The following is an 11,917-nucleotide window of genomic DNA, read 5'->3' as shown; positions in this document are numbered from 1 at the left end:
TCGTTTAATTTAAATGAAGCCTGGCCATTGGCTTTTTTTTTTTTTTTTTTTGAGACGGAGTCTTGTTCTGCCACCCAGGCTGGAGTGCAGTGGCCGGATCTCAGCTCACTGCAAGCTCCGCCTCCCGGGTTTACGCCATTCTCCTGCCTCAGCCTCCCGAGTAGCTGGGACTACAGGCGCCCGCCTCGTCGCCCGGCTAGTTTTTTGTATTTTTAAGTAGAGACAGAGTTTCACTGTATTAGCCAGGATGGTCTCGATCTCCTGACCTCGTGATCCGCCCGTCTCGGCCTCCCAAGTGCTGGGATTACAGGCTTGAGCCACCGCGCCCGGCCTTTTTTTTTTTTTTTTTTTTTTTTTTTTTTTTTTTTTTTTTAAGCTCCCCAAGTGATTCTAATAAGCAGCCAAGGTGGAGAACCACCGCATTAGTGCAACGCTATGTTTCAGCACCGTGGACAGCGGTCTCGGGGGACGCCCTGCACCTCTGTCTGAGCAGTGGATGGAATGGACTTGAATCTGAGTCCCTGGACCCTCTAGACTTCTGTGTCTTTTCCCATCCTGGAGGAGTTGTCCAACACTAGGAGACTGTCCCTTTCCAGTAGGTTGTCCCCACCCAGGAAAAGTTTCCCTACCACAGACAGTATTCATTGCTTTGGAACTCGTTCCCACCTAATTCTTCCTAAGTCCACCCCACTAGCAAGCCGTTGACTCTTACAAGGCAAATTGTTCCCTCCTCCAGAAAAGTTACCCCACTCTAAAGAGATTACCCCCAAGCCAAGAGAGATTTTCCCTCCCAAGGGAAGCTGCTCCCAACCCACACCACTCAGATTCTGAGGGACAGGGAGAGGGAGTTTGGTAGAGACTGTCACACAGACTCTGAAACAGGGCCAGGGAGTTAGGAGGATGATTCCTTGGGCTCAGAGCAGCAGTACTTACGGGAAGTTGGGCGGGTCGAAGGCAGACTTGATGACCCCAGCATAGATGGCCAGGATGGAGAGGATGACACAACCCAGGAAGACAAGGGCAAACTTGTTGACATACTTGACACCCACAAACACCACAGTGGCCATGCAGGTGAGCACACAGGTGCCGTAAACACGCATGTTGTTCAGCAAGGCTGCTGCCTCCCCACTGGCATCTTCTGCCTTGAAGATGGCCATGGCTGGGAAGAGGTAAGCCTGTGGGAAAGGGGCAGGAAGGAAGAACAGAGACCTAAGTCAGTGGCCCTTTGCACTACAGGAAGGGCTTTAGGAAAAAAGATGTTCATCACAGCACAGTCACAGTGGTGCCAGTCTGGAAAAGACATCCAGTAATAGAATCGCTAAAGAAGGCATGGCCTGTCCTGCAAGGACTATGATGCAGCCATTTAAAAATTACATTGCAAGGCCAGGCATGGTGGCTCACACCTGTGATCCCAGTGTTTTGAGAGGCCAAGGTGGGAGGATCACTTGAAGCCAGGAGTTCAAGACCAGCCTGGGCAACAAAACGAGATCCCATCCCAAAAACCAATAAAAATACATTTTAAAAAAAATGACATTGCAAGGATGCTGGAAGCGATTACATCTGTTATTTTTGTTAACTATAACTCTAAAAATTATTTATCATTTTAATAATTTCTAATAGAAAGGTTAAAATAAATGTTCACCACTTGAGGTTGGGTGAATAAATCATGATATCCTCACACAGACTATGGAGCTATTTAAAAAGATGACGTAGTTGGGTTTTTTGTTGTTGTTGTTGTCTTGGTTTTTTTTGTTTTTGTTTTTGTTTTTGTTTTTTTGAGATAAAGTTTTGTTCTTCCTGCCCAGGCTGGAGTGCAATGGTGTAATCTCAGCTCACTGCAACTTCCACCTCCTGGGTTCAAGTGATTCTCCTGCCTCAGCCTCCCAAGTAGCTGGGATTACAGGTGCCCACCACCACCCCTGGCTAATTTTTGTATTTTTAGTAGAGACAGGGTTTCACCATATCAGTCAGGCTGGTCTTGAACTCCTGACCTCAGGTGATCCAAATGTTTCAGCCTCCCAAAGATCTGGGATTACAGGCATGAGTCACTGCATCCAGCCAGTTGACATAGATTTATATGGACTGACTTTAAAAGCTATCCATGGTACATTAGGTGAACACAATCAGGTTTTTGAAAAAGAATATGTCTTATTATCTCATTTTTATAAACTTATATGTGAAGATATATACATATATTAGTATATGTCTGTATGTGTTTTCATAAGTACATCAAAATGTTATCAGCAGTTTTCCCTGAATTATAAAAAATGTGGATAATCTATTCTTTGTGCACATCTGTATTTTCTAAAATTTCCATGCTAAATATTAATGTTTACATTCTTCCAAGAGTTATTTTCACTGTAAATAATACATACAAAGAGAATATGAGTTGCTTAGGGAAGCATTTATGGTATAGGGTTATATTTTACATAGACAGAATACAATACCACATAGAAAAACAAAAACTAGAAGGCAATACACCAAAATGTTAATGGTGACTTTCTTTGGGTGACTTATTTCCTTCTTTACATTTTTTCATGACTTGGACATTGCCCTAATTTTCTGCAATGGGCAGAACTGCATTTACAACAATTTTTCAAATATTTTAGTTTTTAAAAGTCAAGGAAGTCTATTGTTCTCCCTCATCATTTGCCTCCTCAGGCCTTTCATGCCCAATCCATCCTCCCTGTCCTGCCCTCTTCCATCTGCTGCAAAACTAATAGCCGTGGCACCTTCTAGTTCTAGGTTTCCAAGGCAGTGTGGTATAGTGGACATGTAAATGTATCAAGAAGTAGGTGTTTGGTGAGTATTTGATTTTTTAGAGAGAATGGGAAGAATTCAGTTACAATGCTGTTTGTGACATATAATCTCCTTTTTTTTGAATCTGGACCTACCAAATGTTAACTATTGTAAGATTATCGGTTAATTTTATTTTCTTCTCTATCCTTATCATTTTCATCAATGAAGCTGCATCACTTGTGTAAGGCTCTGGAAGTCAGAAAGACCAAGGATCATATTCCTTCCATTGGTTCCTTAAACTGTAAGCCTCGCTTTCCTCATCTGTAAAATGGCCACCTTTTTAGCCAGGCACAGTGGCTCACGCCTGTCATCCCTGCACTTCGGGAGGCTGAGGTGGGAGGATCATTTAAAACTCAGGAGTTTGAGACCAGCCTGAGCAACATAGTGAGACCCTTATCTACAAAAAAATACAAAAATTAGCTGGGCATGGTGGTGCCTATCAGGTACTTGGGAGGCTGAACTAGGGGGGATCACTTGAACCTAGGAATTCCAGGCTGCAGTGAGCCATGATTGTACCACTACACTCCAGCCTGGGCAACAGAGTGAGACCCTGTCTCAAAAAAAAAATAAAAAAGAAAAGAAAATGGCCACCTTTAATTCATGAGAGAGTCATGACGATAAAATAAAATGATATACTTCAAGCCTTGGAGCCTGCACAGAGTAGGGGCTTGGGACATGTCAGCTCCACTTCCTGTCCACCAGGGACACCTCATCAGCACCCATGCCCTGCAGGAAGGGGAGGAAGGATGGAGACCTAAGTCACCAGTCCTGGCTTCAAGCACTGCCCAGCAACCTGGTTTCTCTCCATCAGTCACTATTCCCAACAGATCTCTTTACACAGGTCCCTCCCCTGGTTCTTCTCTTTTGCAATCCAATAGCCACCAGCCATCTACCATTAACATCAGAGAGTACCTGTCTGTGGCCCATGGGAGGCAATCACACAATGGTAGCTGCTGCATAACATTACTGTTATTATTTCTACCGTATTTTAATTCATCAACCCACCTCTGCCACCTACCTGAGAGCTGAGTGACCTTGAGCAAGTTATCTCACCTCTCTGAGCTTCTCATTTGTAAAATGGGCATCATAATACTTAAACCTCATAAGGATTCAAGAGAATGGCTGGAAAGCACTTGGAAGGATGCTGAGAGCTCAGTGGGTGCCTGATAAACGACAGCTGTGTACATTACATAATTATTGTATCTTGTCTCCCCAACCAGACTGTGAACTCTTTAGAAACAGAACCACATCTGACTTTGGCCTTACTGAACCACACCTTTGGCCTCACTGAAGGCCTGGCCTATAGGAGGTGTCCAGGGAGCACTGATTAACTGACTGACAGCCTGGGGTTCCACACCTCCTCCTCAGCCCCTCTCACCAGCAGGATTTCGATGGTGCCCAGGATGTACATGGCCCCAGCAAAGGTAGTGCCCAGGTAGAAGCAGAGGCCCACGGCGCCCCCAAACTCCGGGCCCAGAGACCTGGAAATCATGTAGTAGGAGCCACCAGCTGCAGAGAGAATCTGGTATCAGTGAGAGGGTCGAGGGCACTGGGCTGCTGTAAGGGGTGAGGGGTGTTCAGTGACAGAGGCAAAAGGGGGTTGCTCTGGGTCTCACAGGCTTATGGGCTGCAGTCCTAGAAAGGGGACTGGTGAGAGACACAAGCACCCACTCTGCTTGGATTTTGCAGCACTAATTACCATGTTGCTAATTACCCCTTTAAGGAGGTCGTGGCTCAGAAAATAGGATGGTGGAGAGGAGGGTCTCAGGATGAGTGGGGGGAGGGCTGCCCTACTCAACACTGGCAGCTGCCTCCTCCTCCCCTGCCCCCAATAGGGCTGCCCCTACCTACCCCATAAACAGATACAGCCCAGCCCCCTAGTCTATAATATTATCTCTCTTGGGTCTTGATGACCCCAAAGCCCAGGGCTCTATCCCCTCTTCCAGCCAGCCATCCCCCCTCCCCACAAAGCCCCAGTCACCTACCAGGCACAACACCATTCGTTGCAATTGCACTCATGGAGATGGCCGTGAGCATTGTCTGTGAGGAAAGAGATCATCAGAGCAGTGGCTGGGGTGGGGGCCGCAGTGGCCTGGGTGGGTGCCAAGCCTTATACCCCATAAACACTAGCCAAACCCACAGGTTCTCTTCCGCTGAGCTGCTCCCTGGGCCTGTTCCAACTTCTACTCCTGCCAAGTCCTTCTTCTCAAGAAAACCTCTTATTCACCATGAGAACGGAAGGAGCCCAAGCAAGCCACAGCATCAGAGAGCTCTGGAAATCCCAGCCCGGTCTCAGACCAGATGACTGACCTGAGACAACTCACTTCACTTCTCCAAGCCTCAGTTTCTCCATCTATAGAATAGCAGTAACAGCTCCGACACTGAGTACCTCACATGCAGAGCTGTCTCAAGGTTATGTACGAGGACACGCAAATGTATCAAGACGTAGGTGTTTGGCGAATATTTGATTTTTTAGAGAGAATGGGAAGAATTCGGTTACAATGCTGTTTGTGACATGTAATCTCATTTTTGTGAGTCTGGACCTACCAAAATGTTAACTATTGTAAGAGTATAGGTGAATTATATTTTCTTCTCTACCCTTATCATTTTTATCAATGAGCTGCATCACTTGTGTAATTACACACAGAGAGATCCAGGTGAAACTTGGTTAACAGCCATCAGGGACAAGCCTGTGAGATGCAGGAAGGACCAGTCAGGCCTAATTTACTCTCAAAGATCATAAGCAGTGGTTCCTATAAAAAGCTCAGGTCTCATGCTTCCATCCTCCCACCTCCCACCCCCAGGTCTCTGCCAAGCCCCAGCTGTCAGGGGGTGGTGAGGGGAGGGGTGTCACTCACACAGGAGCAGCAGATGAACACCATGCAGAAGGACTCCATGATGCCTGCAATGCCCACCACCCAGGTGAGCCGCAGGAAGAGGATGACGCCAAAGATGTTCTGCAGGCACGGCAGGTACACGCCCATGAAGGTGCCCATGCGTGGGGCCTGCCAGGGAGGCCAGCATCAGTCTCTGCAGTCCTCATCATTACCAACACCCCAGGCGTGCTCCTCCTCCATGTTTTTCCACCCCCACCTTCCTCTTCTCTCTAACGCCATCCCTTCATCCCTCTCCTTTCTGATTCGTGTGCCCTTTACCTCCCTCCATTCAAATCCATTTTTCTCCCCCATCCTTCCCCACCTCCCATCCATCCCTTTTCTTCCATTTCTCATCCCCCAAGGCCCTCACCTGCACCGGCTTCTTTCTTCCACCCTCATTGTTTTCTGCCTCTTCGTGCTCCCTACTTCCCTGGGGCAGGTTGGTGTAGTTGGCCAGGCCACTGAGCAAGGAGGACACCATAGGGCTGGTGTCCATCTCCTCCTACGGAGGGAGGGTGTCAGTGCTAGGAGTCTAGGGGAGCAGGTGGAGTGAGCTGGGTGGTGAGGGGCAGAAGAAGAGATGGGGGCAAGCAGCACTAAACCATTGAGGTTGGGATGAGATGGGAAAGGAGGAGGAACAGGTGAGGAGACCAGGGGTAAGAATGGTAGGATGAGGAGAGGAGGGCAGGGAGCAGAGGGAGTAAATCCCAGGAGGGAGGAGGGATGGGGAGGCTCAAGGAAGAAGGTGGACTCAAGGGAGGGGTGGAGAGGAGGGTACTATTCCCTAGGGAGGGAGGGAGGAAGCAGCTGATGAATCAGGATGATGAGTTGCAGGTGGGGGCCCAACAGCCCTAGCAGCCCACCTCAAACAAGGCCATGTTCTTGCCATCATACTCCTTTCCCCTCTCTGTGTCAGTGCTGTTGATGAAGGGACTGCTTTCCTTGGGGTTGCCATCACCTGAGAAGGCAGAGGGGTCAGAGATCTGGCACCAATCAGTTCTTGTCCAACCACCTGGGCATACAGTGGTGTAGCCACGGTAGCCCTCTGAATCTCAGTTTGTGCATTGGGAAAATGGGGCTAATACCACCTTCCTTGCAGAATTGTAGTTGACAGTATGTGCACAGAGCCTAATGCACTAGCTGGCATGCACTGCGTATTAATAGATGTGTGAGTGCTTCCTTGCTCTTGGGGGTCCTATTCCATTTACAAGGACACCCCAAGACTCTCCAGAGTTCCCTTCTTAACTATAGCTGGGCTCATACCAGTGTTAGGGGTGGAGGCATGTTCTTTCCCAGTGGAGAAGGCCTGCCTTCTGGGAGCACTACAGACTGAGGCCCCAAGGATGTGCTACTTCTCGAAGAAGATCCCCTCATTATGCCAGAGATCCCCTCTGGCACCTCCTGTGCTCTTTATTCATCTTCATTCACAATATGTTTACCAAGTGTCTACCATGTGCCAATATAGGCATGGGGGAAGCAGGGTAAGACACAGAAAACACCATCCTTGCTCTCAGGAGACCAACCCAAGTGCAGGGAGACAAACCAGCAGCTAGGAATTTCCAATCTGGCATGGTCAATTCTAGGATAGAAGATCAAGGGACTGTGGGACACAGGAGAGGCATCCAGCCCAGCCTGGGAGGTCATGGGAGGCTTCCCAGAGGAAGTGACGTGTCCACTGAGAGCTGAAGAATGAGTAAGAGCTAGCCTGGGAGGGAGGCAGGGAGGGTGTTCCAGGCAGACAGAATAGCAGAACAGCATGTTCGATGGCCCAGAGGTGACAGCGAACAGAGTGGGTGAGAGGAATGAAGTATGATCTGGCTGGAGTCTGTGGAAGGGGCAGTGAAAAGTGAAAAGGTGAGCCTGGGAAGGGAAGTGTGGGCTGGGCCCTTAAATGATTAGCAGGTCATGTTGAAGAATGTGGACCTCATCCGGAGGGCAATGGGGAGTCATTGAAGAGTTTCAGGCAGAAAAAAAAAAAACACAAATAAACCCGTGTTTTAGAGCCATCACTTGGACTTTTGGGTGAAGAAAACAGAGTATGGTAGTTAGAGACTTTCAGTAACCCAGGTAAGGGCTGATGATGTCCCTGACCAGAGCAATGTAGAGCAACAGAAAGAATTATTGGCATATTTCCATGCCAGATGTTTGGCGGGGGGAGGAAGAATCTAGGATAATGTCTGGGGTTTCTAGCATGGGTGAATGGTTGGATGATGGTGCTATTTGATAAATGAGAAGACTAGAAAAGGAGGAGTTTGGAGGTGGGGAAGATGCTGAATTTAGCTGAGGGTGAGGCACTATAGGGCACTCAAGTGGATACATCCAGAAGCCACCTGGATATATGAATCAGGAAACATGCAACAAAGAGGCTGGTCAGGAGAAAGAGATGAGGGTAAGCTATGTAAACACGTGTAGGATGCGTGTGAAGCCATGCACCTAGATGAGATCACTCGAGGAGAAAGTATCTTGGGCACCACGGGGAAAGGTCCCTTCAGAAAGATATAAGAGACCCCACAGGTACATTTCCTTGGCTTCAGCCATGACCCTTCCTCAATTCCAGGGCTGAATTCCAGTGGTTGACATCTCTCTGGACACTGGGGAAACTCCCCGCTGATCAAACTCTAAGTGAAATTGAGGCCCTAGGTTCTCCTGTCTCCTCAATAGCTGACATCCCTTTCTCCCCATCTCCATCCATCTGCATCTTCCCCGTCCTCCTCTCTACCTCCAGGAAGCCTTCCTCAGTCACCCAGCCAGAGCATGGCCTGTCTCTGTTATAAAACCAATCTCTTCCTGACTAAAAATTGGGCCAGGAGGAGTGATGCCTTGCCTGCTCCAAAGAAACCCACCACCCAGTCTTCTGCCACCACCTCCAACTCATCTATCAAGGCAGAAACTCTCGGTTGTCAAATAGGGTGCAATCGTCAGCTCTTTCTTCTCACGTATGTGAGTTCCTGGGAATAACAGACGCACCTCCCAGCACATAATAGGTGCTCAGGAAAAAGTCTTTGGAGCTAAATTCTCCGGGGCTCCCTTCTGGACCCCAGGGTCTCAGAAGAGCTCTCTGGGGCCAGAGAACAGGAGTACAAGAAAGAGGTAGATTCCCCCTCCTTTTAAAATGCTGACAGTATGCCTCCTGTTCTCAGCACACCACGGTGTGGACTAGAGAGATTGAGGGGACCTGAGGTGAGAGGAAGTTTCCTAACGGTTAAGAAAGGGGGCTGAAGTTATGGAAACTGACATTCCAGTCCCAGCTTCACTGGGTATGTCGTCACTTTCAGCAAGTCACAAACTCTCTACGCCTCAGTTTCCTCCTTTGCAAAGGGATACTAACCAAGCTTAACTCATAGGGCTGTTGCTGGGATTAAATTAAATAATGCATATTAGGTGTGCCTGTCACGAGTGTAGCTATTGCTATTATTACAATTGCGATTATTATTAACATATTTGGTGCCCACCCAGCCGGGGCTCCCCACCCCACACCTCCAACCGCAAGATTTTGGGGTCCTGTCTCCTATGGAGCTGGGTCCCTTTCCCCGCAACATCTCCTCTTAGGGCCAGGACAACCAGACAGGAGAAACCCTCCCCTCTGCCTTTCACACCCTCTCCCAAGCTCCTCCTCCTTCGCGGGGGCGGGTGGCGCTCAGGGGACGGGAATGGGGGCGTCCTGGTCCGAGACCCTGCAACTAGGTGGCCCCGCGCCGGTCTCCATGGCGACCGCGCAGGCCAAGAGCGCAGCGCGGAGCCTAGCCGGCCGCGCGCCCGCAGCCGCTTATGTAACGCGGCGCGCAGCGCGGAGCCAGACTCCATGCCGGATCCGGGCCAGGAGATGAGGGCAGGGGAGAGTGCGGCTAGGTAGGCTCGTCCTGGGTCCCGCCTTTCCACTAGCTGCCTGGGCGGGACGCCAGGCTCCCGGGACTTGTCAGCCAGGGCCGATTTCGTCCCCTCCCTGAACGCCAGGCGCACTGGTTGAGGGGGATGGGGAATAAGCTTCCGAGTTCTCAAAGAACCAGAACAGCTAAGGGGAAACTCGCCCTGATTCCCCAGAGCCAAGAGTAAGGGTGATGCGGGAGCGCCGAGCCGCGCGCGCGCGAGAGGCAGGGCCAGACTGAGGCTGAACCCTCCCCGCCCCCGCCCCCTGGGAGCTCTCAACCCGAATCGGCTTTCAATTAAGCTGCGGCGGCCAGAGCTCCCGGGGAGGAAACAAGCGAGCGGCGCAAGCCAAGAAGCCTCCCCGGGGCCTGGGGCTGGGCCTAGGGGAATCCCTAGGCCAGCTCCGAGAGGGAGAAGGGGCGTCAGACCTCAAGGGGAAAGAAGACTGGGACACATCCCTGGGCTCTTCTTCAGTCCAGAAGTGCGCTCTTGCTCGGGCCATCCCCACCGGCCCGAGGTCAACAACCAGTTCCTTCCCGTACATCCCCAAGAATCTAGAATCAGAGATGTCAGGGGCTCTTGGCCTGATGGTCCTCTCTCAAGCCCAGAAGGTCTTTAGCACCTCCTACCACCATCTCCAGGCACCGCTTGGGGAAGGGGGGACTTCTCTCTCTGGGACCCAGAGCACATGACCCAGGTTCTGGCCTCTTGAGTTCCAGGTCCTGGACCCTACGTAGAGAAAGAAGGTCTCCAGATGGGTCCGCTGCACTCAGTGTCTAGAAACTAACGGAGAGGGTATAGAACTGAAGCGAGTTCCTAGTTCAACTCCTGCCTCACACACACTGATGCCTCTTTTCTAGGCCTCCTGAGCCCCCATGGAAACCCCAAGGCCTGGTGAAACCTTGGCAGAGAAAGCGGGTGCTGGGGAATGGGACCATACCCGATTTCTGAGGGAACAGACAGATGCTCTCTCATCTAAGCCCCCCTCTCGGAGTGGAGGCATCTGAAGGGGATCCTGGATGGACAGATCCGTGTCGGGATGCCTGCCGCTGCTGCAGACTCAACTTTGCCAAACTCCCCCGCCCAACCCCCGGCCAGAAGCCCGCGGGGGAGGGGGCGGATGCTGGATGAGGTGATCCCAGGGTCACTGGGGAGGTGAATGAGCTGGCCAGCTAGGAGTTCTGGCACCTGTATACCACTCAGCCCCCAGGAGGAATGAGGAGTTGCAGGAAGCGGGGGCGGGGGAGGGGGGTCAGACAAAGGATCAGGGACCCTGGTGTCCCCAGCCTTTCCAAGCGGCCACTTAGCCCTGAGATCCAGGATCCGGAGGACCTCAGAGTCAAGGTTGCCAATCCCTAGAAGACCCTGCTCTTTCAGCCCTAGGCGCCATTCCCCAGAGGGATCTGCGGGAGTCTAGGCTCATAGGGTCAAGCAGTGCCCAGGGGAACGTTTGAAGGCGCTGAGCGCAGACAGCAGGCGCGGGAGGCGCGCTAGTGCGCAGGGGACGCAGCGCCGCTGGAGAGTTGGGGGTGGGGGTGGCTGACAGCCGTGATGGATGGCTGAGACCGCTGGGGGGCGGCGGGGGGCCTGGGAGCCTGAGGGGGTGGCTCGCCCCAAGACCTCGGAGCAAGGAAGCCGCAGAAGAGGGCAGGGGAGAGCGGGAGCAGCCAAAGGACTTGTCCCAAGCCCCTCGATTCCTTGCGAGTCTCCGCACCCACCGCAGCGCGTCCGCAGTGTCCGCGCCGCGGCGCTGAGGATTCAGCCGCTGGGACCCCATTTCTGAGGCCTCACTGGGAAAGCTGGCAGAGCTAACTAAAAAGATTCCCCCCGCCCCGCCCTGGACCGCCCCAGGGAACTGAGAGGAGGGGGAAAGAGGGAAGAAAGGAGGGTAATCTTGCTTCCCGTCCTGAATAGGAACCCACGGGAAAGCGAGAGAGAGAGAGAGAGAGAGAGATTCTGCAAAGTAGACCTGAAAATCTATGGAGGAGGTATGCTTCAGTCTGAGGTCGGACCTTGGGAAGCCTTGGGGGAGGGGTCCCAGACTGCACCAAGGGTTCCCTTAAGGAGACACTGCAGCCCGGACGGGGGCTGTCATATGGCCCCAACGCCCCCCCACACACACACAGACACACACACACACACAACACACACACACACAGCCACCTCTTCCCCCATCTTCCAGATGGAAGTCTTAGAACGAGGGACTGCAGCAGACTGCGCCCCCCGGCACCACGGGTGCCTGCTCTGCGCCAGGACGCCAGGGTCCCCTGTGAGGGAAAGGAGCCCTCCTCCCGCCGTCGAGCTCCACATCAGCCCATTCTAGGTCTTCTATCCCCTTCCCACCGCCTCCTCGGTTTAGCTAACCCAAGTCGGCC

The 11,917-nt window shown here is 51.6% G+C and overlaps 1 protein-coding gene across 2 annotated transcripts in view; it reads right to left on the bottom strand.

The window, feature by feature from the left end:
• Positions 1-11,917, bottom strand: part of SLC12A5 (solute carrier family 12 member 5) — a 39,788-nt gene that overhangs the window by 19,768 nt on the left and 8,103 nt on the right. For both annotated transcript variants that reach the window (XM_033186606.1, XM_033186605.1), the window contains exons 2-7: positions 6,539-6,633; positions 6,046-6,177; positions 5,658-5,804; positions 4,785-4,839; positions 4,178-4,308; positions 934-1,175 (exon numbers count right to left, since the gene is read on the bottom strand). In XM_033186606.1, the coding sequence (XP_033042497.1) occupies positions 934-1,175; positions 4,178-4,308; positions 4,785-4,839; positions 5,658-5,804; positions 6,046-6,177; positions 6,539-6,633 (802 nt within the window). The remainder of the gene's footprint in view (positions 1-933; positions 1,176-4,177; positions 4,309-4,784; positions 4,840-5,657; positions 5,805-6,045; positions 6,178-6,538; positions 6,634-11,917) is intronic.

The sequence above is a fragment of the Trachypithecus francoisi genome, unplaced genomic scaffold (assembly GCF_009764315.1).
Source record: "Trachypithecus francoisi isolate TF-2019V2 unplaced genomic scaffold, Tfra_2.0 Lachesis_group21, whole genome shotgun sequence".
In the NCBI taxonomy this organism is placed as follows: domain Eukaryota; kingdom Metazoa; phylum Chordata; class Mammalia; order Primates; family Cercopithecidae; genus Trachypithecus; species Trachypithecus francoisi.
Note: the sequence above shows the minus strand (reverse complement) of the source record. Positions and strands in the feature narration are given on the sequence as shown.